This window comes from Coregonus lavaretus, assembly GCF_964263955.1.
Source record: "Coregonus lavaretus genome assembly, chromosome: 13".
Classification (NCBI taxonomy): domain Eukaryota; kingdom Metazoa; phylum Chordata; class Actinopteri; order Salmoniformes; family Salmonidae; genus Coregonus; species Coregonus lavaretus.
In genome coordinates this window covers 27,573,399-27,597,443 of record NC_140000.1, presented here as the reverse complement: position 1 = coordinate 27,597,443, position 24,045 = coordinate 27,573,399, and the positions used below count along the sequence as shown (strand labels likewise).

At 44.4% G+C, this 24,045-nt stretch overlaps 1 protein-coding gene across 1 annotated transcript in view; it reads right to left on the bottom strand.

Moving 5' to 3' along the window:
- Positions 1–8,192: 8,192 nt before the first annotated feature.
- Positions 8,193–24,045, bottom strand: part of LOC311140754 (four and a half LIM domains protein 3-like) — a 51,412-nt gene continuing 35,559 nt past the window's right edge. The window contains exons 2-6 of the mRNA XM_084175969.1: positions 14,882–15,066; positions 13,522–13,696; positions 11,345–11,514; positions 10,899–11,085; positions 8,193–10,521 (exon numbers count right to left, since the gene is read on the bottom strand). Of these exons, the coding sequence (XP_084032095.1) occupies positions 10,364–10,521; positions 10,899–11,085; positions 11,345–11,514; positions 13,522–13,696; positions 14,882–15,066 (875 nt within the window). The 3' untranslated portion in view covers positions 8,193–10,363. The remainder of the gene's footprint in view (positions 10,522–10,898; positions 11,086–11,344; positions 11,515–13,521; positions 13,697–14,881; positions 15,067–24,045) is intronic.

Sequence of the window (24,045 nt, the reverse complement as noted above, 5' to 3'; positions counted from 1 at the left end):
CACCAATAATAAGAAGAGACCTGCTTGGACCAAGAGACACGAGCAATGGACATTAATGGAAATTTGCCCTTTGGTCTGGAGTCCAAATTGGAGATTTTTGGTTCAAACCGCTGTGTCTTTGTGAGACACGGTGTGAGTGAACGGATGAACTCCGCATCTGTAGTTCCCACCGTAAAGCATGGAGGAGGTGTTATGGTGTGGGGGTGCTTTGCTGGTGAAACTGTCTGTGATTTATTTAGAATTCAAGGAACACTTAACCAGCATGGCTACCACAGCATTCTGCAGCGATACGCCATCCCATCTGGTTTGGGTTAGTGGGACTATCATTTGTTCTTGAACAGGACAATGACCCAACACACCTCCAGGCTGTGTAAGGGCTATTTTACCAAGAAGGAGAGTGATGGAGTGCTGCAACAGATGACCTGGCCTCCACAATCCCCCGACCTCAACCCAATTGAGATGGTTTGGGATGAGTCGGACAGCAGAGTGAAGGAAAAGCAGCCAACAAGTGCTCCGCATATGTGGGAACTCCTTCAAGACTGTTGGAAAAGCATTCCAGGTGAAGCTGGTTGAGAGAATGCCAAGAGTGTGCAAAGCTGTCATCAAGGCAAAGGGTGGCTATTTGAAGAATCTCAAATATAAAATATATTTTGATTTGTTTAACAATTTTTTGGTTACTACATGATTCCATATGTGTTATTTCATAGTTTTGATGTCTTCACTATTATTCTACAATGTAAAAAATAGTACAAAGAAATAAAAACCTTTGAATGAGTAGGTGTGTCCAAACGTTTGACTGGTACTGTACATACACACACATATACATACACATATACACTACCGTTCAAAAGTTTGGGGTCACTTAAAAATGTCCTTGTTTTCGATAGAAAAGCAATTTTTTGTCCATTAAAATAACATCAAATTGATCAGAAATACAGTGTAGACATTGTTAATGTTGTAAATGGCTATTGTAGCTGGAAACGGCAGATTTTTTATGGAATATCTACATAGGCGTACAGAGGCCCATTATCAGCAACCGTCAGTCCTGTGTTCCAATGGCACGTTGTGTTTGCTAATACAAGTTTATCATTTTAAAAGGCTAATTGATCATTAGAAAACCCTTTTGCAATTATGTTAGCACAGCTCAAAACTGTTGTGCTGTTTAAAGAAGCAATAAAACCTTCTTGAGACTAGTTGAGTATCTGGAGCATCAGGAATTGTGGGTTCGATTACAGACTCAAAATGGCCAGAAACAAATAACTTTCTTCTGAAACCCGTCGGTCTATTCTTGTTCTGAGAAATGGAGGCTATTCCATGCGAGAAATTGCCAAGAAACTGAAGATCTCGTACAACGCTGTGTACTACTCCCTTCACAGAACAGCCCATCTTAATCTTTTATTTTTATTGGGCAGTCTGAGAAATGGCATTTTCTTTGCAACTCTGTCTAGAAGGTCAGCATCCCGGAGTCGCCTCTTCACTGTTGACGTTGAGACTGGTGTTTTGCGGGTACTATTTAATGAAGCTGCCAGTTGAGGACCTGTGAGGTGTCTGTTTCTCAAACTAGACACTCTATTGCATTTGTCCTCTTGCTCAGTTGTGCACCGGGGCCTCCCACTGCAGTGTGCAGTGCGATGGCGAGCGGGAGATTATGTTTTTGTGCTCTTCCCAATTCCTGTTTGTGGTAGAAACCTTGACAGAGTACGTGATGTTCTCTCATTTGCCAGTTGTGGCTAGATACCAGACATTCCTTGTGATTCAATTCCAGAATTCTATTTCCAAGAAAACCTTCTTAATTGAACATCATCTAATGTTGGTAGCGGTGGCGCAGTGCTAGCTGTGCCACTAGAGATCCTGGTTTGAATCCAGGCTCTGTCGTAGCCGGCCGCGACCGGGAGACCCATGGGGCTGCGCACAATTGGCCCAGCGTCGTCCAGGGTAGGGGAGGGAATGACCGGCAGGGATGTAGCTCAGTTGGTAGAGCATGGTGTTTGCAATGCCAGGGTTGTGGGTTCGATTCCCACGGGGGGCCAGTATGAAAAATACAAAAATAATGAATGCACTCACTAACTGTAAGTTGCTATGGATAAGAGTGTCTGCTAAATGACTAAAATGTAAATGTAATAGGTGCGGTAATGAAAGATGGCGAATGTTTGCCAGAGGATTGCATTTTCTAATGGGGAGCTTGGCCTTTACAGTATACAGATGCCAAACCTGAATTGTTTCATTGTGTCCTACTGTGAACAATCTAAAAACATCTGTAGACAATATTAGGAAGGCCAAGGTTTTTTGCAAGCATCTGGATGGTTGCTAAATGGCAATAGTCTATTTTACTGTCTGTTTTGGATGTATTTTTATCTTATTTGCCCTGAAATTTCAATTGCGCACAACTATCTCAAGTTAGGATCTGGACACTGACCTAAATTCAGCCCTACTTCAACTTGAGGCCAGTGAGAGATAAGTTTGATTGTTTCTCTTATAGCACTTATAGGAATTTTGAGACTGTATATTCTTTGCTTGAGAGACACTGCACGAGACTCAACAGACAGTGTGTAGTCTTGGGCCACTAAGGGCTCTATTCAATCTGTACTGCTGAGGCATTACAGATTTCGCGATAGAAATGTAAAAGTAATTTCCAAATAAGCAGACATATCAAATCAAAGTGCATTGGTCACATACACATATTTAGCAGATGTTATTTCGGGTTTAGCGAAATGCTTTTGTTCCTAGCTCCAACAGTGCAGTAGTATCTAACAATTCACAACAATACACAGAAATTTAAAATAAAATAATGGAATTAGTAAATATATAAATATTAGGACAAGCAATGTCGGAGTGGCATTGACTAAAATACAGTAGAATACAGTATATACATATGAAATGAGTAAAACAGTGTGTAAACATTATTAAGGTGACTGGTGTTCCATTATTAAAGTGACCAGTGATTCCATGTCTATGTACATAGGGCAGCAGCCTCTAAGGTGCAGGGTTGAGTAACCGGGTGGTAGCCGGCTAGTGATGGCTATTTATCAGTCTGATAGCTGTTTTTCAGTCTCTCGGTCCCAGCTTTGATGCATCTGTACTGACCTCGCCTTCTGGATGATAGCGGGGTGAACAGGCCGTGGCTCGGGTGGTTGATGTCCTTGATGATCTTTTTGGCCTTCTTGTGACACCAGGTGCTGTAATGTCCTGGAGGGCAGGCAGTGTGCCCCCGGTGATGCGTTGGCCAGACCGCACCACCCTCTGCAAAGCCCTGCGGTTGTGGGCGGTGCAGTTGCCGTACCAGGCGGTGATACAGCCTGACAGGATGCTCTCAATTGTGCATCTGTAAAAGTTTGTGAGGGTCTTAGGGGCCAAGCTGAATTTCTTCAACCACACTGTCTTAATTTCTTCAACCACACTGTCTGTGTGGGTGGACCATTTAAGATTGTCAGTGATGTGTACGTCGAGGAACTTCTCCACTGCGGTCCCGTCGATGTGGATAGGGGCATGCTCCCTCTGCTGTCTCCTGAAGTCCACGATTGAGATCCTTCGTTTTGTTGACGTTGAGGGAGAGGTTATTTTCCTGACACCACTCCACCAGGGCCCTCACCTCCTCCCTGTAGGCTGTCTCGTCATTGTTGGTAATCAGGCCTACTACTGTTGTGTCGTCTGCAAACTTGATGATTGAGTTGGAGGCATGCGTGGCCACACAGTCATGGGTGAACAGGGAGTACAGGAGGGGGCTGAGCACGCACCCTTGTGGGGTCCGTGTTGAGGATCAGCGTAGTGAAGGTGTTGTTTCCTACCTTCACCACCTGGTGGTGGCCCGTCAGGAAGTCCAGGACCCAGTTGCACAGGGCGGGGTTCAGACACAGGGCCCCGAGCTTAATGATGAGCTTGGAGGGTACTATGGTGTTGAAGGCTGAGCTATAGTCAATGAACAGCATTCTTACATAGGTATTCCTCTTGTCCAGATGGGATAGGGCAGTGTGCAGTGCGATAGCGATTGCATCGTCTGTGGATTTATTGGGGCGGTATGCAAATTGAAGTCGGTCTAGGGTGTCAGGTAAGGTGGAGGTGATATGATCCTTAACTAGCCTCTCAAAGCACTTCATGATGACAGGAGTGAGTGCTACGGGGCGATAGTCATTTAGTTCAGTTACCTAAATGCAGCGTTTACCGTGAATGCTGTCTCTGCTAACGCGGGAACATTGCCTTTAACATTGCCTGTAACCCTGAACTTCTGTGGATTGAATAGAGCCCTAAGTCAACCAAATATAAACATACCATATGAGGAGCCAATATACTGTAATAGCTATACTGTATAGAAAAATAACAAACAAATTCCAATGTACATTGCTATAAGCCCTCCCTCTCAGCGCTATTTGTCTACTTGAGGACCACTTTTCAGTCACCGCTGTTGGCTGACCAATCACTATAGAACAAGGTATACAATATACTATTACCACAATACTCTGAATCTTTCTTTATTCCCTGCTAGATCTTTTTTTTATTTTTTATTCCATCCCCACCACTTTGTCGCTACAAATATGGTCAAACTTCTTAGAGCCCCAGAGTCTTGTGTAGCCTATACCATGTTTAAGGTCAGCTTCCATATAAACAACTCCATCTCATATCTGTTTGTGAGATGGCTCAGTCATATGGGCTTGCTCTGTCCCCTCCGATCAGCCCTCACCTCACTACCCGAGTCATCTTCACATAAATCTGAGGGGCCATGTGTGTGCAACTGGCCCCAAGTGAAAGTTACCATGGAGCAGCTCCAGATGTGCTCATCCTCCCTCTTTCTCTCACTCCCTCCTCCCCACTTCCATGAGCGAGGTTTTCCATTTCCTTTTTTGGTGATAAAATCTGAAAGGCGGGAGGAGGGAGAAAGACATTGAACCAATGCCGGCAGGAGACAGAGTATCTGACGGTCTGTTTGTTATTGGCATGTGTACTTTATCAAGGCGATGATACGGCCTACTCAGCATAAACCCACATACACAGCACGTACGCATACACACATAGTTGCATACATACACACACACACACACACACACACACACACACACACACACACACACACACACACACACACAGTTATAGCAAAGACTTGTAGTTCCTACACCCTTTTGTTATACACTGAATCAGGCTTAAAGGCTTACAGTAGTTGGGTTACACTGAACCTTGGCCAACAAAGTAGTAGGAATCTGGACATATACAGTGGGGGAAAAAAGTATTTAGTCAGCCACCAATTGTGCAAGTTCTCCCACTTAAAAAGATGAGAGAGGCCTGTAATTTTCATCACAGGTACACGTCAACTATGACAGACAAATTGAGATTTTTTTCTCCAGAAAATCACATTGTAGGATTTTTTATGAATTTATTTGCAAATTATGGTGGAAAATAAGTATTTGGTCACCTACAAACAAGCAAGATTTCTGGCTCTCACAGACCTGTAACTTCTTCTTTAAGAGGCTCCTCTGTCTTCCACTCGTTAGCTGTATTAATGGCACCTGTTTGAACTTGTTATCAGTATAAAAGACACCTGTCCACAACCTCAAACAGTCACACTCCAAACTCCACTATGGCCAAGACCAAAGAGCGGTCAAAGGACACCAGAAACAAAATTGTAGACCTGCACCAGGCTGGGAAGACTGAATCTGCAATAGGTAAGCAGCTTGGTTTGAAGAAATCAACTGTGGGAGCAATTATTAGGAAATGGAAGACATACAAGACCACTGATAATCTCCCTCGATCTGGGGCTCCACGCAAGATCTCACCCCGTGGGGTCAAAATGATCACAAGAACGGTGAGCAAAAATCCCAGAACCACACGGGGGGACCTAGTGAATGACCTGCAGAGAGCTGGGACCAAAGTAACAAAGCCTACCATCAGTAACACACTACGCCGCCAGGGACTCAAATCCTGCAGTGCCAGACGTGTCCCCCTGCTTAAGCTAGTACATGTCCAGGCCCGTCTGAAGTTTGCTAGAGTGCATTTGGATGATCCAGAAGAGGATTGGGAGAATGTCATATGGTCAGATGAAACCAAAATAGAACTTTTTGGTAAAAACTCAACTCGTCGTGTTTGGAGGACAAAGAATGCTGAGTTGCATCCAAAGAACACCATACCTACTGTGAAGCATGGGGGTGGAAACATCATGCTTTGGGGCTGTTTTTCTGCAAAGGCACCAGGACGACTGATTCGTGTAAAGGAAAGAATGAATGGGGCCATGTATCGTGAGATTTTGAGTGAAAACCTCCTTCCATCAGCAAGGGCATTGAAGATGAAACGTGGCTGGGTCTTTCAGCATGACAATGATCCCAAACACACCGCCCGGGCAACGAAGGAGTGGCTTCGTAAGAAGCATTTCAAGGTCCTGGAGTGGCCTAGCCAGTCTCCAGATCTCAACCCCATAAAAAAATCTTTGGAGGGAGTTGAAAGTCTGTGTTGCCCAGCGACAGCCCCAAAACATCACTGCTCTAGAGTAGATCTGCATGGAGGAATGGGCCAAAATACCAGCAACAGTGTGTGAAAACCTTATGAAGACTTACAGAAAACGTTTGACCTGTGTCATTGCCAACAAAGGGTATATAACAAAGTATTGAGAAACTTTTGTTATTGACCAAATACTTATTTTCCACCATAATTTGCAAATAAATTCATTAAAAATCCTACAATGTGATTTTTTCCTCATTTTGTCTGTCATAGTTGACGTGTACCTATGATGAAAATTACAGGCCTCTCTCATCTTTTTAAGTGGGAGAACTTGCACAATTGGTGGCTGACTAAATACTTTTTTCCCCCACTGTACTATACTGCCAGTAAAATATCATTTGAATTACATACATTGACTGTCTAAAGCTAGTTACACAAACAAGTGCAGAACTGGATGACTTACTGTAAACAGTATAAGATCACTAGCACAACATCAACCCACACATTAGGGTAACTCTCAACCCCAATTTCAGCCTTTGCCCAACCCCTTCAAAAAAAAATAAAAATAAATGTATTCAGGTGAGAAGTTGTGGGTTGGGGGAATTGCTCATAAATATTCCTTTTGGGGGTGGGTAAATGCAGTTGTACCTAATCCCAACACTTTTTCACTAAAGTATACTTAACAGAAGTCCATTGGCACGCTCTGATAGTAAAATAATGTGCATCGCAAGTACATATGGCTTTGGACAGTTAGCTGACATGGTAAGGTGCCGAGTACTTTTTTATTGCCACTTGCGGTGTATTGCCATTTGGGCACATGAAAAATCTTTGAAATGTGGATTCACATTTATTGCTGTATTGTGTTGCGAAGAAAAGTGCAATCAGCACCTTGAAAATGAAGACTAGGGGCTCAATTCAATCCAACCTACATTGCAGTATTTACGCAGTACCTCTTTTTCCAATGGTCAAATTACCTCACAGATTGGTCTTGGGTACTGTATAAAAACCTACAACTACTACTACCACCAAGGTGACCCATCTCACAGGTATGCTTTCACGTTTCAGAATTAGAATTGTGTGGGCACGGGATGAATATTGTAAATACAGGCCCATGTGGAATTAGAACTCACAATCATTGAACTATGTTTTATCGGACTGTTCGGGTTAGGGGAAGGTTTGGCCGGCTGGGATGTCCTTGTCCCATTGCGCTCTAGCTACTCCTGTGGCGGGCCGGGCGCATGCACGCTGACACGGTCAACAGTTGTACGATGTTTCCTCCGACACATTGGTGCGGCTGGCTTCCGGGTTAAGCGAGCAGTGTGTAAACAAGCAGTGCGGCTTGGCAAGGTCGTGTTTCGGAGGATGCATGGCTCTCGACCTTCGCCTCTCCCGAGTCCGTACGGGTGTTGCAACGATGGGACAAGACTAACTACCAATTGGATATCACGAAAAAGGGGTAAAAAATTAATAAATAAGGAAGCATCATGCCAAATATAAATTGGCACACTCCACTTACCAAGACCATTGCCAAATAAGGTGCGCTGTCACCTGCTTTTATAGTAAGCCTTGAGGTGGTACCACCAGCACATCTAGAAGGGAGTGTATTTCATACCGAACCCCTCCCTTGAGATGACTTAGAGTGCCTCTACGTCACAATTTCAATGGTAGAGTTGAACCGCTAGGAGCAAAAAGAGCTAGATTTACTACTAAAAGACCAAAATATATCACTTTTGCAACAAACTGTCAAAATTAAGACCAGAATTGAGGTGTTTCACTATAACTAAGTCTAAAACATCTGGTTTTCGATGTTTTATTTTATTTTTAAGATTCAATTAAGATTTGTTTTATAACATTTTATAAACAGGTCATACAAATTAACAATTTAACAGAATACATTTTTAACTGATTTGAATGAACTCTTCCATCACACCGATGGCGTGTTTCTCCATCTTTTTTAGAATCATAAAAAGCACATTTGCCAACTCTGACTTGCCAGCATCAAAGCTCAAAATAATGAAATAAAGATATTTTTTAGATTTGTTTCTATACATGACAATCTAAATAATATAAAAACAACATCAACAGCAACAATCAATATAATTTTTAGGCAAATAAGTAATGACCAGATTTGGGTTTAATTACTATTTGAAATCTTTCAAATACTTTTAGCCTTTGCCTTAGACTGCCGAAAGTGCCAATGGGTGGGGTTTGCAGTTTTGCGACTATTCTATTGTTTCCATTGTGCCAGGCAAGCTCAATCAAGCCTACTAAAGTATTTGAAATTATTTAAAATAGTATTTGAACCCATGTCTGGTAATGACAAAGACATGCATACCACTTAGTTGATGAAATGCAGCTTAGCTTCTTTGGGACTAGCCCATTCATTATCAAACAAGAGCGATAGTAACAGAAAGATTAAATACAAAGGCGAAAAAAGGAAATACGCTTGATGAAAAACAACATAGATAAGTGTCAACATGGAAAAAAATCAACAATAGTTGTTAAAGGGCAAAGAGTGGTTTAGGGGTTGCACCATATCTAAACGCTCGAGTTGCGTTTGTATGTGCACAGATTATGGGAGCAAGGGGAATATTTTAGCCATAGTGCAAATACATGACAACATTTTGCTTACGTCTTAACTGGCTTCATTGGTTTTCTCCAGCACACCAAGCTATCTTTCTTTTCACGTTCTCTTAATTTCTATATTTTTCTCCATCTCTTGGACCTATTCTTTGGTATACAATAAAGACAATAACTGTCTGGAGCAGTGTTTGACAGCTGCATTAACGAACCACTGCAACATATTTTTCTCTCATATTATTATCTTCAAATAATCATAATACGGTTACAGGGTAAGTAACAACTAAAGTATGACAGCAAATACTGCTTTGAAACATAATTGACACAGGAGAACAGTCATATGCACAAAACTGCAGTTATCAGCATTGAAACACTCAATCAAGCATACTTTACTTGCATAACATATATACAATGTAGTAAATATCAGTGTCCTGTGGCTGCTTTACAAAGTGTCGCTTTCATAGATTAGTGGTGATGCGTTCATACAAAATCTAGCAAGTAGTTTGCATAGCTGTTAGCATATTTCTTTCGTTTGATAATACATACTATATAATGTATGGCATTTTTTAAAGGCACATAACAGTTTTTCCACAGTCAAGATTTTGTGTGGAGAAAGAAAGCCTTGGAGTGGATCTCCCTCTCAATAGCAACTACATCAAAATAGTATGATTTCGAACAATGTTCGATGGACAAATTGCATGTTGGTCAATGTTATCCTCACATATTAAAATGCTATAGCCTCAAATACAGCACATAGGAGTAGTGATACTGGAATTCAATTATTCAGTGAATTCAAACCCATGGTTTTCACCCATACCAGTTAATTATTTGATGGCAGATATTACTTCTTTGGTAAATCATTATTTTGGTTGGTAGATCATTGGCAATCCATCAAATGACACCACTAATCAGTTAATCGTTCAGCTATCGTTCATAACGGTCCAATTCTGTCCAAAGATAATACTTTTCCCTCTGTTAAACCAAGCATAATCTGACCTAAAAGTCACCCATCAATACAGGTGAAGGAAAAGTAGGTCTATTTGGTAATGCAAACAATGAGAACGTGCTTCTGCCAAGTTAGACCAACCTTAGTCTGGCTGATTTCTGTCTGTGTTTGTGCTTCAGTAGCCTGATGCTTAGCTCTGGTATTTGACAGCAAGCAGCAGAAAGCACTGGGGGAGGATGAGGGATCGAGCTGTGGTCTAGTGAGCAAGGTGTGTGTGTGTGTGTGTGGGCATGACCTGAGAGGCAGTCTGTGGGTCTGTGTTAACAGCCTTGGCAGTGGTGGGGGGGCCCTGGGGTTGACCTAGGCAGGAGTGTGTGAGGAGAGGGGCGAAGCGGTGTTTGTGTGTGTTAGGGGGGTTTATAGATTGCTATTGGTGTTGCAGTCGCGACACAGGATCTGGTCTCCATTGGGGAAGAAGCCCGCCCCCACCAGAGAGACAGAGCACTCTGTGCAGGTGAAGCAGGGCTGGTGCCACTGGCGCTCCTCAAACGAGATGTACTTCCCTCCACCAAAACCTGGACAAGACAGGAAGGTGTTATTTTAAACATTTAAATAGTTATTTAACAAACAGCAAGTAGCCACTGAGGTCTCCTCCCATACATAAACATGTGTAATCAATGGCCACATTCCACAAGTAAAAATAACTAATGATTGAATGCCATGTTATCTGCAGTCGGGCATCAGATTGCAATATTGATGCTGTTACTGACATGTTAAACACTTATCCATCCTTTGTGAGATTTGGTGCTCGACTGCTATGTAGGAAGTCTGGAACATGGCCAACAATTACTCAGTAAACCTGCATCCTCAGAAAAAAAGGTGTCTATAACAGCCTTTCTCAACTGTCCCCTGCTACTGGATCATAATAGCTGTCTATGACATTTGACCCTACCTGTGATAGGCTTGCTGCAGGCCTCACACTTCTTGGAGTATAGGCTGCCGAAGCACTTGAGGCAGTAGGGGCTGTCTTCACGCGAGGTGAAGTGCTGCCCTGCCAGCTGCACCTTGCAGCCCGTACACACAAAGCACTCCTTGTGCCACGGCTCATCCCGATATGTCACGCCCCCTTTAGCCAGGGCCTGGAGGGAAGAGAGGATCAAAGGTCATCATAGTTAGTCAAAGACCACAAGTCAAAATGATAGAATGGAATATACTCAATAGATTTGTGATTAAAACAAATAATAATACAGAATGGATACCCTCTGTAAAGGCTTTTGCCACACAACTCCATAACCCCTTTGGTTCCCAGAATCAGGAAATAAGGAATAAGCTGGGATAGAATTCTCCCGATTAAAAAGAGGGAATTTGGGGAAAATTCCCACACTGCTCCACACTGACCTTTTTGCAGCGGGTGCAGCGCGGGGTGAACTTGTCCTCGTAGCAGGGCACGCAGTAGTGTTCATCCTTGTCTGGGATGAAGGACTTGGAGCCGATGGGCTGCTCACAGCTGTGGCAGATAAAACAGCCCTCGTGCCATGTGGAGCCACCATACTCCAACTTCCTTGTGCCTGGGAGTGGAGGGAGAGGGGGCGAAAGAGAGGGAGCGAAAGAGAGAGAGTGAGAGAGAGAGGGGGGGGGGGCAGAGAGGGGGAAGGGGGGCAGAGATAGATAGGAGAGAAAAATGAAGTGAGAAAGAAGGAGATATTTATTTGGTAGAGGACAATATTGAAAAGCATAAAAAACAAAAAAGAAGGTCCAAGTCAGAAGATGAATTTCAGTTGACAGCGATAATAGCAATAGCATGTCCCACTGTTGAGGAAATATTTTGATGAAGGGAAAATTGAGTGAGAACAAAAAGAAAAAGCCCTGTCAAGAGTGTACAACACTTCACCGCCTGGCTGAATATCCCTGGCAACCGACAGTATTGTAGCTCAATCCAGACCGGAGTTCAAAAACGATTTGAAACAATCTCAAATACTTCAAGCTGTGCTTGACTGAACTTGCCTGTTGCAATGGAACCAATAGAGAAGTCAGAAATGTGCAAACCCCGCCCACCTGGTACTCCAGGCAGGCTAAAGCAAATGCTCAAAATAATGAACCCAGGTCTTGTTCTATCAGATCCATCTAGGTGACCGAGTGCTTCTGAGGATTCCAGGATTCCATTCAAATGACTTGGGGGTATTCTTGAGGGGAGTTAAGCTTGGTATGGAGTTCTAAGGAAAATGACACCTGAGCTTTACCAAGTGAAGCTTGACAGTGCAAAACCACCATAGACAATAAGCCACTAGTGACAGCAAAACATCAGAATAATTAAAACACTTTAATCGGATAGTCCCAACTCCCAATACAGTACATGGTTTTTAGATGTTCAGTAGATGTTCAATAACTGTCAACAACATTTCAACTAACTATCCACTAACCCTAACATTTACCCTAACTCTTATTCTAAACCTAACCCATTTACCCCCCCATAACAAGAAAAACAAAAGGTGGTTGTCCCACTGGCTATCATAAGTTGAATGCACCAGTTTGTAAGTCGCTCTGGATAAGAGCGTCTGCTAAATGATGTAAATGTAAATGTAATACTAAAGATACTTTGTCGATGGTATAACCATCTGTAGATCATCTATATGGGACTATCCAAATAAAGTGTGACTGAATAATATTACACTATACGCAATCTGGTTGGCACTTAACATGTCATTATTTTCCATGATATATTTATCTTTAAAGTTAGCTATCTGCCATCTTTACTGAATGAGGGTTCTCGGCTATCCAACACCATCAACGCATACCGAATAGATTAAAGGGTATTTCTGCCGAAACTAAAAGAGAAGTAACCACAGAAAAAAAGGTACACCACCTCCACCACACTCTTCCTGGAATCATTTGCTGTTTTACAACTTTTCATTTGGGCTGATACAGTGGTGCTGAAATAGTTTACGGGCTTATCTCATTATCATCTGATACTTGGCCGCTCTCCAAGGCACGGGGATTTGGCTCAGAGACAGCAAGTCAGCCAAACTGGCAATTACTGTCACATTCTGCCCCGGCCGCGCTGACTCGCTAACTCTTTCTCCCCCTCTCTTCTTCTTAGTCTCTCGTACTCCCCCTCTTTCTCTGTATCGCTTTTTCTCTGGCTAGGTGCAAATGTTTTGTTGTCACAATGATTTTTCTCTACATCTCAAGCTTTACTACAAAGCCTCTGTGCTTTTCATGTTCAGTAGCCTATATCTTCAGACCATCTTAAACACTCAGTACACAAATGGTGAACAGTGCCAGGGTGACGCAATGACAAACAATTTCCAAGGGCGTGGGGGAGATCATGATTACAGTCTGGTGTCGCGTAGTGTACAGTATGTGTAGCCTATGTTCCATATATATGCTAGGAGTGAGTGTGTTCATGTCAGTGGAGGCTGGTGTCACTTTAAAATCAGAGGATGGGCTCATTGTAATGGCTGGAAAGGAATGAATGGAAAAGTTCCATTCATTTCATTACACTCACAATGAGCAATTTCTCCCTCCACCAGCCTCCAGTGTTGCATGCATAGTGTTTCCATGCCTCCCACCAGTACCTGGCATGACCGTCTTGTCGCAGGCCACACACTTGGATGAGAACTCGTTGCAGTAGCAGTCGTTGCACAGCAGCGCCTCATCCTGGCTGGTGAAGGGCTCGTCCGCCAGCGAGCGGTCACAGCGGAAACAACGGAAACAGTGCTCGTGGTAGTGCCGGTCCTCGTAGAACAGCTCCTGGAGATACAACAAGGGCAACAGTAGAGATCAGAATCATAGCTACCATCCACTACCGTTGTGCCACTGAGCAAGCCACTTAACTCCTAAACTGCTGCAGGAGTGATGCACTGTTGCTGACCCTGTGCTTTTTTGGCGTGTTTGGAGTAGGTCAAAATACTGGTTACCTTCGCAATTTGACAATAAAGTACTATTCTATTCTTCCATCCAAAACTATTTATAGACACAATTTCCTAGGACTTCCTGGAAAGGAGTGTAATGTAGACAACACAATGTAATGGAAGGTGTAATGTAGAAGTTATAGGCTACGCCTGGACATTGGATACAATTGCATTGGTGACCTGTTTCAAATGACCAGTAAACCACTGTGACCTCAATGGTCAAGTATTGTAAATTATCCATCTAATTTAAAGTGTTCCGGATCTGTCATGAAAACAACTCTGGTGACTCCCAGGTCATCCTGACACTGCAAGTACCTGGACAACACAAGCTAACACTGGGGTTTCTGGTTATGAACAGAGGGAATAGGGGAGAGGTGATAGGTAAGAGAAGAGACGGGAAAGAGGAGAGAGAAGAGAGAGAGAGAGAATGTGTGAGTGTATACAATCGTGTGTGTGTATGTGTGTGTGAGAGTTCCCGAGCAACAGTTTGTGTAGTCCAAGAAAAACACAGGCTTTATTTACTGTCCGCTTGCTGCCTTTGAGGGTGTCGATGATAAATCATTGGCCTCCTGTGTGTGTGTGCGTTTGTGTGTCAGTGTGTATGCTAGCCAAGCGTGCAGCCTCATCGCTTATCCCACCCCATCCACTCCCTCTTCTTCCTGTAGCAGCTTAGGCCTGTCTCAAATTATCAACTTCATGTTTGTGTTTTCCATTAAAGAAAGATTAAAACTGCATTCATTGTGGGGAATAAGGAGACATTTTCCTCATGGTCTGCTGGCTAGTTGAGCTTGGTTGGAAACCATCTGTAATGGCATGTTAAATTAGCCTAAACCTTGCACTGCCACATACAGACCATGAAAGACAACTGCCTCATTTAGCATACAGAATACATCATTAACGAGATACGACCCCTAACTACCAGTCATGACCATGTAACAACAGTTTGCAGTGTTGAAATGACTCAACTAGAATTGCATGCCCTAATGAACATGACCCACTAGTGGATCCAAAATCAAAGTCTTACCCTGGCGTCATGGCCGATTAGCTCCTTGCACTCGTCGCAGGTGTTGGCGAACAGGCTGTCGTAACAGGGGATGCAGTAGGGGTTGTCCCCCTCTCCCCCGTCCGCCTGGATGTACTTGCGTCCGTACAGGGACTCCTTGCAGTTGTCGCAGTCGAACCGGTCGCTCAATGTGACTTGTTCCATCCCTGTAACAGAAAAACAGTGTCCGCATGGACATGAGCCTTTAATGAACCCTTAGGGCAAGGGAAGGCGAGAGGCAGGGAGAGAGAGACATGAGGGGTGGAGAGAGGAAGATGAGATGAACTCTGGAAAGGAACGACATCAGTAGCAAAAAATAATTTGGCATAGTGAACTTAACGTTGCCACCTGTAGTGTTTTTGTTTGTTAAATGTGTCATTTGCATTTCTCTGGCTGTTTGTCATTCTTTTCACTTTCTACTGTTCACCTTTAACTGAACTGAAGTTGAACTAAAACTTAACACTCAAGGGAGCGAGAGAGGCAGGGAGAGTGGAAGAGGATAAAGAGAGGGAACAGGAGATGGAGAGAGACATGGATTCATGAGAGGTAGTTCAAAACGGCTATTCACTTTTATTGCTATGTGATGAAAGCTAGATGCACACACAGACAGGCAGACAGACAGACAGACACAGAGAGCTGGAGTTGCACAGAGCTGTCACTTTGGGCTTTGCTTGCACTCCTCCGTAACACTATCAACCCCTCCAAATCTACCGTCTCTGAGATGAAAGGAATGAAGCGGTAAATGCAAATATTTATGAGGTAAATATTTATGTTGGGAAGAGATGGGGATCTGTGTGGACCACCAACCGAGACAGCGGTGAAGACTGATTCAGAGAAGCAGAGAACAGGGAGAGATGTGGCACAGAGTAACCACCCTCATATGTCAAACTCATGACAGTTGACTCTTGTGAAAACACAAATCCAGCATAGGCCTACATACACTATATATACACAAAAGTATGTGGACACCCCTTCAAATTAGTGGATACGGCAATTTCAGCCACACCCATTGCTAACAGGTGTATACAATCGAGCACACAGCCATGCAATCTCCATAGACAAACATTGGCAATAGAATGGCCTTACTGCGCCTCCTGAGTGGCACAGCGGTCTAAGGCACTGCATCGCATTGCTTGCGGCGTCACTACAGACCCGGGTTCGGTCCCAGGCTGTGTCACAACCGGCCGTGACCGGGAGTACCATAGGGCGGCGCACAATTGGCCCAGTGTTGTCCAGGCTGACTTTGGTCGTCAGTTGAACGGTGTTTCCTCCAACACATTGGTGCGACTGGCTTCCAGGTTAAGCAGGCGGGTGTTAAGAAGCGTGGTTTGGCGGGTCATGTTTCGGAGGATGCATGACTCGACCTTCGCCTCTCCCGAGCCCGTTGGGGAGTTGCAGCGATGAGACAAGATCGTATTTGGATATCACGAAATTGGGGAGAAAAAGGGGGTAAAAAACAAAACAAAAATATAAACGGCTTTACTGAAGAGCTCAGTGTCTTTCAACGTGGCACCGTCATAGGATGCCACCTTTCCAACAAGTCAGTTCGTAAAATTCCTGCCCTGCTAGAGATGTCCCGGTCAACTGTAAGTGCTGTTATTGTGAAGTAGAAATATCTAGGAGCAGCAACGGCTCAGCCGCGAAGTAGTAGGCCACACAAGCTCACAGAACGGGACCGCCAAGTGCTGAAGCGCATAAAAGTAATCTAACCTCGGTTGCAACACTCACTACAGAGTTCCAAACTGCCTCTGGAAGCAACGTCAGCACAAGAACTGTTCGTTTGGAGCTTCATGAAATGGGTTTCCATGGCCGAGCAGCCGCACACAAGCCTAAGATCACCATGCGCAATGCCAAGCGTCAGCTGGAGTGGTGTAAAGCTTGCCGCCATTGGACTTCTGGGTTTGGCGGATACCAGGAGAACGCTACCTACCCCATGCATAGTGCCAACTGTAAAAAATAATTGTATGGGGTTATTTTTCATGGTTCAGGCCCCTTAGTTCCAGTGAAGGGAAATCTTAATGCTACAGCATACAATGACATTCTAGACGATTCTGTGCTTCCAACTTTGTGGCACCCGTTTGGGGAAGGCCCTTTCCTGTTTCAGCATGACAATGCCTCCGTGCACAAAGCGAGGTCCATACAGAAATGGTTTGTCGAGATCGGTGTGGAAGAACTTGACTGGCCTGCGCAGAGCCCTGACCTTAACCCCATCGAACACCTTTGGGATGAATTGGAACGCCGACTGCGAGCCAGGCCTAATCGCCCAACATCAGTGCCCGACCTCACTAATGTTCTTGTGGCTGAATGTAAGCAAGTCCCCGCAGCAATGTTCCAACATCTAGTGGAAAGCCTTCCCTGAAGAGTGGAGGCTGTAATAGCAGGAAAGGGGGGACCAACTCCATATTAATGCCCATGATATTGGAATGAGATGTTCTTATATGTTTGTTATATTTATACATACAGTTTTTACAGGAACAGCAGTTTGATGGCATACTACATCTTAGCTGAAGGACACAAAGTGCACAATAATATTGTTTGTGCATTATGGCAATGGTATCAGGTTGCCAAAACATTACAGCGTCGCTGAAGGAAAGCCCTGTGATAAGTGATACAGCTCTCTGGCAAAGCAAGCAGCCGGGTATCGATCTACAACCACCCAGAAATAATAATAATGTCTGATAAAATAATGAATCAAGATTTTGGAGGTCTAGTGCGGCCTGTGTTAATACGCACACACACACACGAATAGTGCAATCACCACAACATATGATACTGGAACAAAGACAACACCAGACCTAAACTATCATGTTTCAGCTCTCGGTGAGGGGCAATTCCACCGTTTTTCCACAAAAACACATTTACTGCTCTGTTCAAGTAAATGTGTTTTTGTAAAATTTTAAGTAGAAATTATTAAAAGTAGTCCTTGTAAGGTTGTAAGGTTTGTTTAGCTTTGCAATCATTGGTTTTTGTTTGACATACATTTTAAATTAAGAAATCTGAGTCTCAGTGTCACTTTGTTAATGTGGAATTGCCCTGAGACAAAGGCTTTAAATGAATCGGGTGATGGAGTCAAGATAAAAATATCCTCACCTGCTCCTAATGTTCATAAATAACCCACTGATGTGTTTTCTCTGAAATGACACCCCTTTACCCATTTTGGAGAGGCACTTTCAACCCCCTCTCCTCCCCCTTCAATAAGCAGAGCCAGAAATTAGGGAGCGTTACTGTTAGGGAGTCCTGCTGCCTCTGGTTCACATCACTAGCCTACCACATCTCTTCAACTGAGGCAACTGATACCTACAGTGAGGGAAAAAAGTATTTGATCCCCTGTTGATTTTGTACTTTTGCCCACTGACAAAGACATGATCAGTCTATAGTTTTAATGGTAGGTTTATTTGAACAGAGAGAGACAGAAGAACAACAACAAAAATCCAGAAAAACGCATGTCAAAAATGTTATAAATTGATTTGCATTTTAATGAGGGAAATAAGTATTTGACCCCTCTGCAAAACATGACTTAGTACTTGGTGGCAAAACCCTTGCTGGCAATCACAGAGGTCAGACGTTTCTTGTAGTTGGCCACCAGGTTTGCACACATCTCAGGAGGGATTTTGTTCCACTCCTCTTTGCAGATCTTCTCCAAGTCATTAAGGTTTCGAGGCTGACGTTTGGCAACTCGAACCTTCAGCTCCCTCCACAGATTTTCTATGGGATTAAGGTCTGGAGACTGGCTAGGCCACTCCAGGACCTTAATGTGCTTCTTCTTGAGCCACTCCTTTGTTGCCTTGGCCGTGTGTTTTGGGTCATTGTCATGCTGGAATACCCATCCACGACCCATTTTCAATGCCTTGGCTGAGGGAAGGAGGTTCTCACCAAAGATTTGACTGTACATGGCCCTGTCCATCGTCCCTTTGATGCGGTGAAGTTGTCCTGTCCCCTTAGCAGAAAAACACCCCCAAAGCATAATGTTTCCACCTCCATGTTTGACGGTGGGGATGGTGTTCTTGGGGTCATAGGCAGCATTCCTCCTCCTCCAAACACGCAAGTTGAGTTGATGCCAAAGAGCTCCATTTTGGTCTCATCTGACCACAACACATTCACCCAGTTCTCCTCTGAATCCTTCAGATGTTCATTGGCAAACTTCAGACGGCCCTGTATATGTGCTTTCTTGAGCAGGGGGACCTTGCGGGCGCTGCAGGATTTCAGTCCTTCGCGGCGTAGTGTGTTACCAATTGTTTTCTTGGTGACTATGGTCCCAGCTGCCTTGAGATCATTGACAAGATCCTCCCGTGTAGTTCTGGGCTGATTCCTCACCGTTCTCATGATCATTGCAACTCCACGAGGTGAGATCTTGCATGGAGCCCCAGGCAGAGGGAGATTGACAGTTATTTTGTGTTTCTTCCATTTGCAAATAATCGCACCAACTGTTGTCACCTTCTCACCAAGCTGCTTGGCGATGGTCTTGTAGCCTATTCCAGCCTTGTGTAGGTCTACAATCTTGTCCCTGACATCCTTGGAGAGCTCTTTGGTCTTGACCATGGTGGAGAGTTTGGAATCTGATTGATTGATTGCTTCTGTGGACAGGTGTCTTTTATACAGGTAACAAGCTGAGATTATGAGCACTCCCTTTAAGAGTGTGCTCCTAATCTCAGTTTGTTACCTGTATAAAAGACACCTGTCCACAGAAGCAATCAATCAATCAGATTCCAAACTCTCCACCATGGTCAAGACCAAAGAGCTCTCCAAGGATGTCAGGGACAAGATTGTAGACCTACACAAGGCTGGAATAGGCTACAAGACCATCGCCAAGCAGCTTGGTGAGAAGGTGGGAGCCAGAAATCCTTCTGATTGAGTGGGGATCAAATACTTTTTTCCCTCACTGTATCCCCTGAGGACCTGAGAGACTCAAATTATTCACTTCAGTCATTAAACTTGGGGCTCGCGTCACTGACAACCACCTTGGTTAAACCGAACATGGTTGATTGGATGGAATTTGAGCTTGCAACCCCACGGTTCAATACTTATTACTTTCTTTAGCGTGCCAAAGTAAATGTTAGCTAGCTTCATGCCGATGACTTGTCTATACATATGACACAAGGCTAAGATGTAGGCTGCACCATCAAACCAAAACATATCTGCCGAACCAGGTATGTGCTAGCCTTGCTTTCCAAACAGGCGAACGAGACCAGGCATGTGCATACTCATGCGGTACTGAAAGCAAAGGTTAGCCTGTATTTTGACATCATCCTTCATCTAAAATAAATGGAGGATCTGTTTATTGCCCTTTCCCAGTTCATTTGTATCAGTAGCTTGCAAACAAGTTGTTCAGAGTATGGCCAGAAAGCACTTACGTTTGATGTAAGCACTAGTTCTGTGAAGGTTGGACCAATATTGCATCGGAGACGTCTAAACAACCAAGGGTACAAGCTTTCGGTACCTGGAATGGATCATCCAGGGCATACTGGAGCCCACTTATTTCCCCCTTGCATGGCCCATCCAGGCAGCTTTGGCCCAACATCCAAACTACAAGTGTATTTATGGCCCCTGGGGAGACGAGGGCTTGAGCAACAACAACCTGCCTGCCAGCAATCAGTTAAGATTAGGTAGCAGCCAGTGGCTCGAAAGGACTCCAAACTACGGATGGGAACTTTCCACTCGTCCATATTCCAATGCCGATACATAAATACATATTATGGTAGGACAGAACGGGTTGTTTTGACTTTACGTCTTGTAGTATTGAAATGCAAGAGTAACAATCCGTGAGGGGCGAGTGGACAGCGCTGACGGGTAAATGAACTCCGGATGCCACAGGACCCGGGCTCTCACAGCGAGAGCATGACGTCAGTGTACGACCCTGGGGCTCCACAAGTGATTGAACCCAGAAACCAGGAATACAAAGCAAGACAACCCCCCTTTCAATCACCACCACCCACCTAAAAAGATGGTGAGGTGGCTGCTGTTTGCGCAGAATTGGGGGGGGGGGGGGGGGGGGAAGAGAGAGAGAGAAGGAGAGAGAGGAGAGAGGAGAGAGAGAGAGAGAGAGAGAGGAGAGAGAGAGAGAGAGAGAGAGAAGAGAGAGAGAGAGAGAGAGAGAGAGAGAGAGAGGGAGAGAGAGAGAGAGAGAGAGAGAGAGAGACAGAGAGAGACAGAGAGAGAGACAGAGAGAGAGACAGAGAGAGAGACAGAGAGAGAGAGAGAGACAGAGAGAGAGAGAGAGACAGAGAGAGAGAGAGACAGAGAGAGAGAGAGACAGAGAGAGACAGAGAGAGAGACAGACAGAGAGAGAGAGAGAGAGAGAGAGAGACAGAGAAAGGTTGTAGGGGGTGGAAGTGGTACTCAGTGAACTACGATCTAGACTATTTCTCACAGTGCTTTGCTCCCAGTGCATCCCGGATTCCCGGAAGAAGTCCATATTCTCCGTGCTTGGGGCACAGTGACTAATAAAAAACACTTTCTGCTCATAACATTCCCAAACACCAGAGTAGTGAGTGACAGTCCCCTGAGAGAGACTTCTAGGAAAGCACTACCTCCCCCACCAAGGACGACCAACAATTCTGTTTATGATATCTTACTGTAGGGAAGGTTACTTATACTCCAGTAGTAATACACCCTTAACTCTTTCAAGGCCATTGTTTGGAGTTTAAGTCTCTCATTCTCAGCCAGAACATCCGGTGAGATAGCTAGAGAATGTCAAGGTCGGTCTAGTCTAGTCATCACAAACCCCCCGATTGACAAGTTGGTGGGCTTATTGGAGACCCAACAGAGACAGATACAGGTCTATGCGTAGAGATAGAACCCTAGCGATGAAATGCGATTCGCTCTATGCATAGAGATAAAACAATAGAGGCTGATTGCTTTCGCTCTATGGCTCCATGCTAGTTGTTTACTCATTGCTGCCACCTCAGTCAGCACTATATGCCGTTTGATCAGGCTCAGACTCAGGATGTGTGATTTGAGATGAGTTAGTTAGGGCTCCCTCACACCAACCCCAGTCCTCGGTCCGGTTCCACTGACGGCCCGCTAATCCCCTGCCCAAACTCTGCTCACGCTTCGGTTCACTCCAAACGAGCCGGCCGTCGCACTCCGCGCTGGGAACAGTCTCTAGCACTCTTCCCCTGTCCCAACGCCCAATGAGAGTATCCGCTTCCCGCTTGTAAAACGTCTGTTTGGCTACGGTCAGATTCGCCAGACAAAGCAGTAGACAGTATGCTACATCAACAGATGAGAGAGAGACGGTCCCCGGCTGTCGAGGAGACTGTAGCGATTTCCACAAAGTATGCTACACAAGTAAATTATGATATAACCGTTTAAGTTTTCACAATTACAGACACTGGCATACCATTGATGAGAGGCAAGCAGAGAAAGTTATTCTAAAAGGATTTCCAAGTGTGGGTGGATATAAGGGTGATATTTATTAGACAACCAAATATACCAAGCAACCTCCTGTAGCTCAGTTGGTAGAGCATGGCGCTTGCAACGCAAGGGTTGTGGGTTCGTTTCCCACGTGGGGCCAGTATGAAAATGTATGCACTCACTAATTGTAAGTCGCTCTGGATAAGAGCGTCTGCTAAATGACTAAAATGTCAATTGGATCACAAAAAAAATAAAAAGTACATTATAGGACTATCTATAGCCAGAGTGCACACTACTAATATTTGTGTAAATCTTATGGGAACACACATGCATGTCTTAAGGGCTGAAAAATTTGATGTTATAGCTACTGTACTTATGCCATTTCTGTGTTCATGTGTTGAGGATTAGTCTGTTGGAGTGGATCAGAGTGTTGGTGAGTAAGCGTTTGGCTGCTGGAGCTGAGCCGATGTAAACATGGCAAGGAGAGCCCTTGACGTACTAGACAGCGACGTCGCCCTGTGTACTTTACCCAACAGGTGTTCTGTGTTGAGCTCAAGCTCTTGCTTGTCTGTGTGTACTCTATGATTAAGCACATATATATGCACACACACATACAAACACACACGCACAGGCACACACCCACGAGACAGTCCTCACACACGGACGCCAACCACAATCAATGCTGCTGTATCTTCGAGTCTCCTTTCCAAAGTGTGGAAAGGAGATTCAATCAAGGTCAACGCTAAGGCAACAAAACCTTGTTATTATTACCTCCTACGACTGTTTTAACTTCGACAAGAATGTGTGCTCCCGGTTTCAAAACGCCTCTTCTATTTTACTGACTGGGAATGCTTTTTGATTTTTTTCAAGGACGTATATGCAGAAAAGGACATGAATGGCCTTAAATGGACATCTTAAAGTGTGAGAAAAGAAAGGATAGACTACCAGAATTTGGGGAGTGGTTGGGTGTTAGACATGAGCTAACCAATGGCCTCCTTAGGGACATTACTTATCTAACCACTCAGCGCTCTGCAGTAGGTCAGACAAGTCTGGTGCGCAAAGAGTACTCCGATACAGTCTATGGCCATTCCTCAGGAAGGTGGCATGATAAGCTAGTCCCTTTGAGTCTATGGGGGTGTCTGCTCTGAGATGTCCAATAGTTCTCCTACATCACAACATCTCAAAAGACATGAAGGAGTAGAGGGGAAACAAAGATGGCTTCCTATTGCAGCCCAAAGGAATATAGTTTACACACATTGAACTAACCATTGGTGTATATCAAAACATCAATGCATATACATTACATGACCAAAGGTATGTGGACACCTGCTCGTCGAACATCTCTTTCCAAAATCATGGACATTAATATGGAGTTGGTCCCCCCTTTGCTGCTATAACAGCCTTCACTCTTCTGGGAAGGCTTTCCACTAGATGTTGGAACATTGCTGCGGGGAATTGCTTACATTCAGCCACAAGCGCATTAGTTAGGTCGGGCACTGAAGTTGAGTGATTAGGCCTGGCTCGCAGTCGGCGTTCAATTAATCTCAAACGTGTTCGATGGGGTTGAGGTCAGGGCTCTGTGCAGGCCAGACAAGTGCTTCCACACCGATCGACAATCCATTTCTGTATGGACCTCGCTTTGTGCACGGGGGCATTGTCATGCTGAAACAGGACTGTTCCCCAAACTGTTGCCACAAAGTTGGAAGCACAGAATCGTCTAGAATGTCATTGTATTCTGTAGCGTTAAAATTTCCCTTCACTGGAACTAAGGGGCCTAGCCAGAACCATGAAAA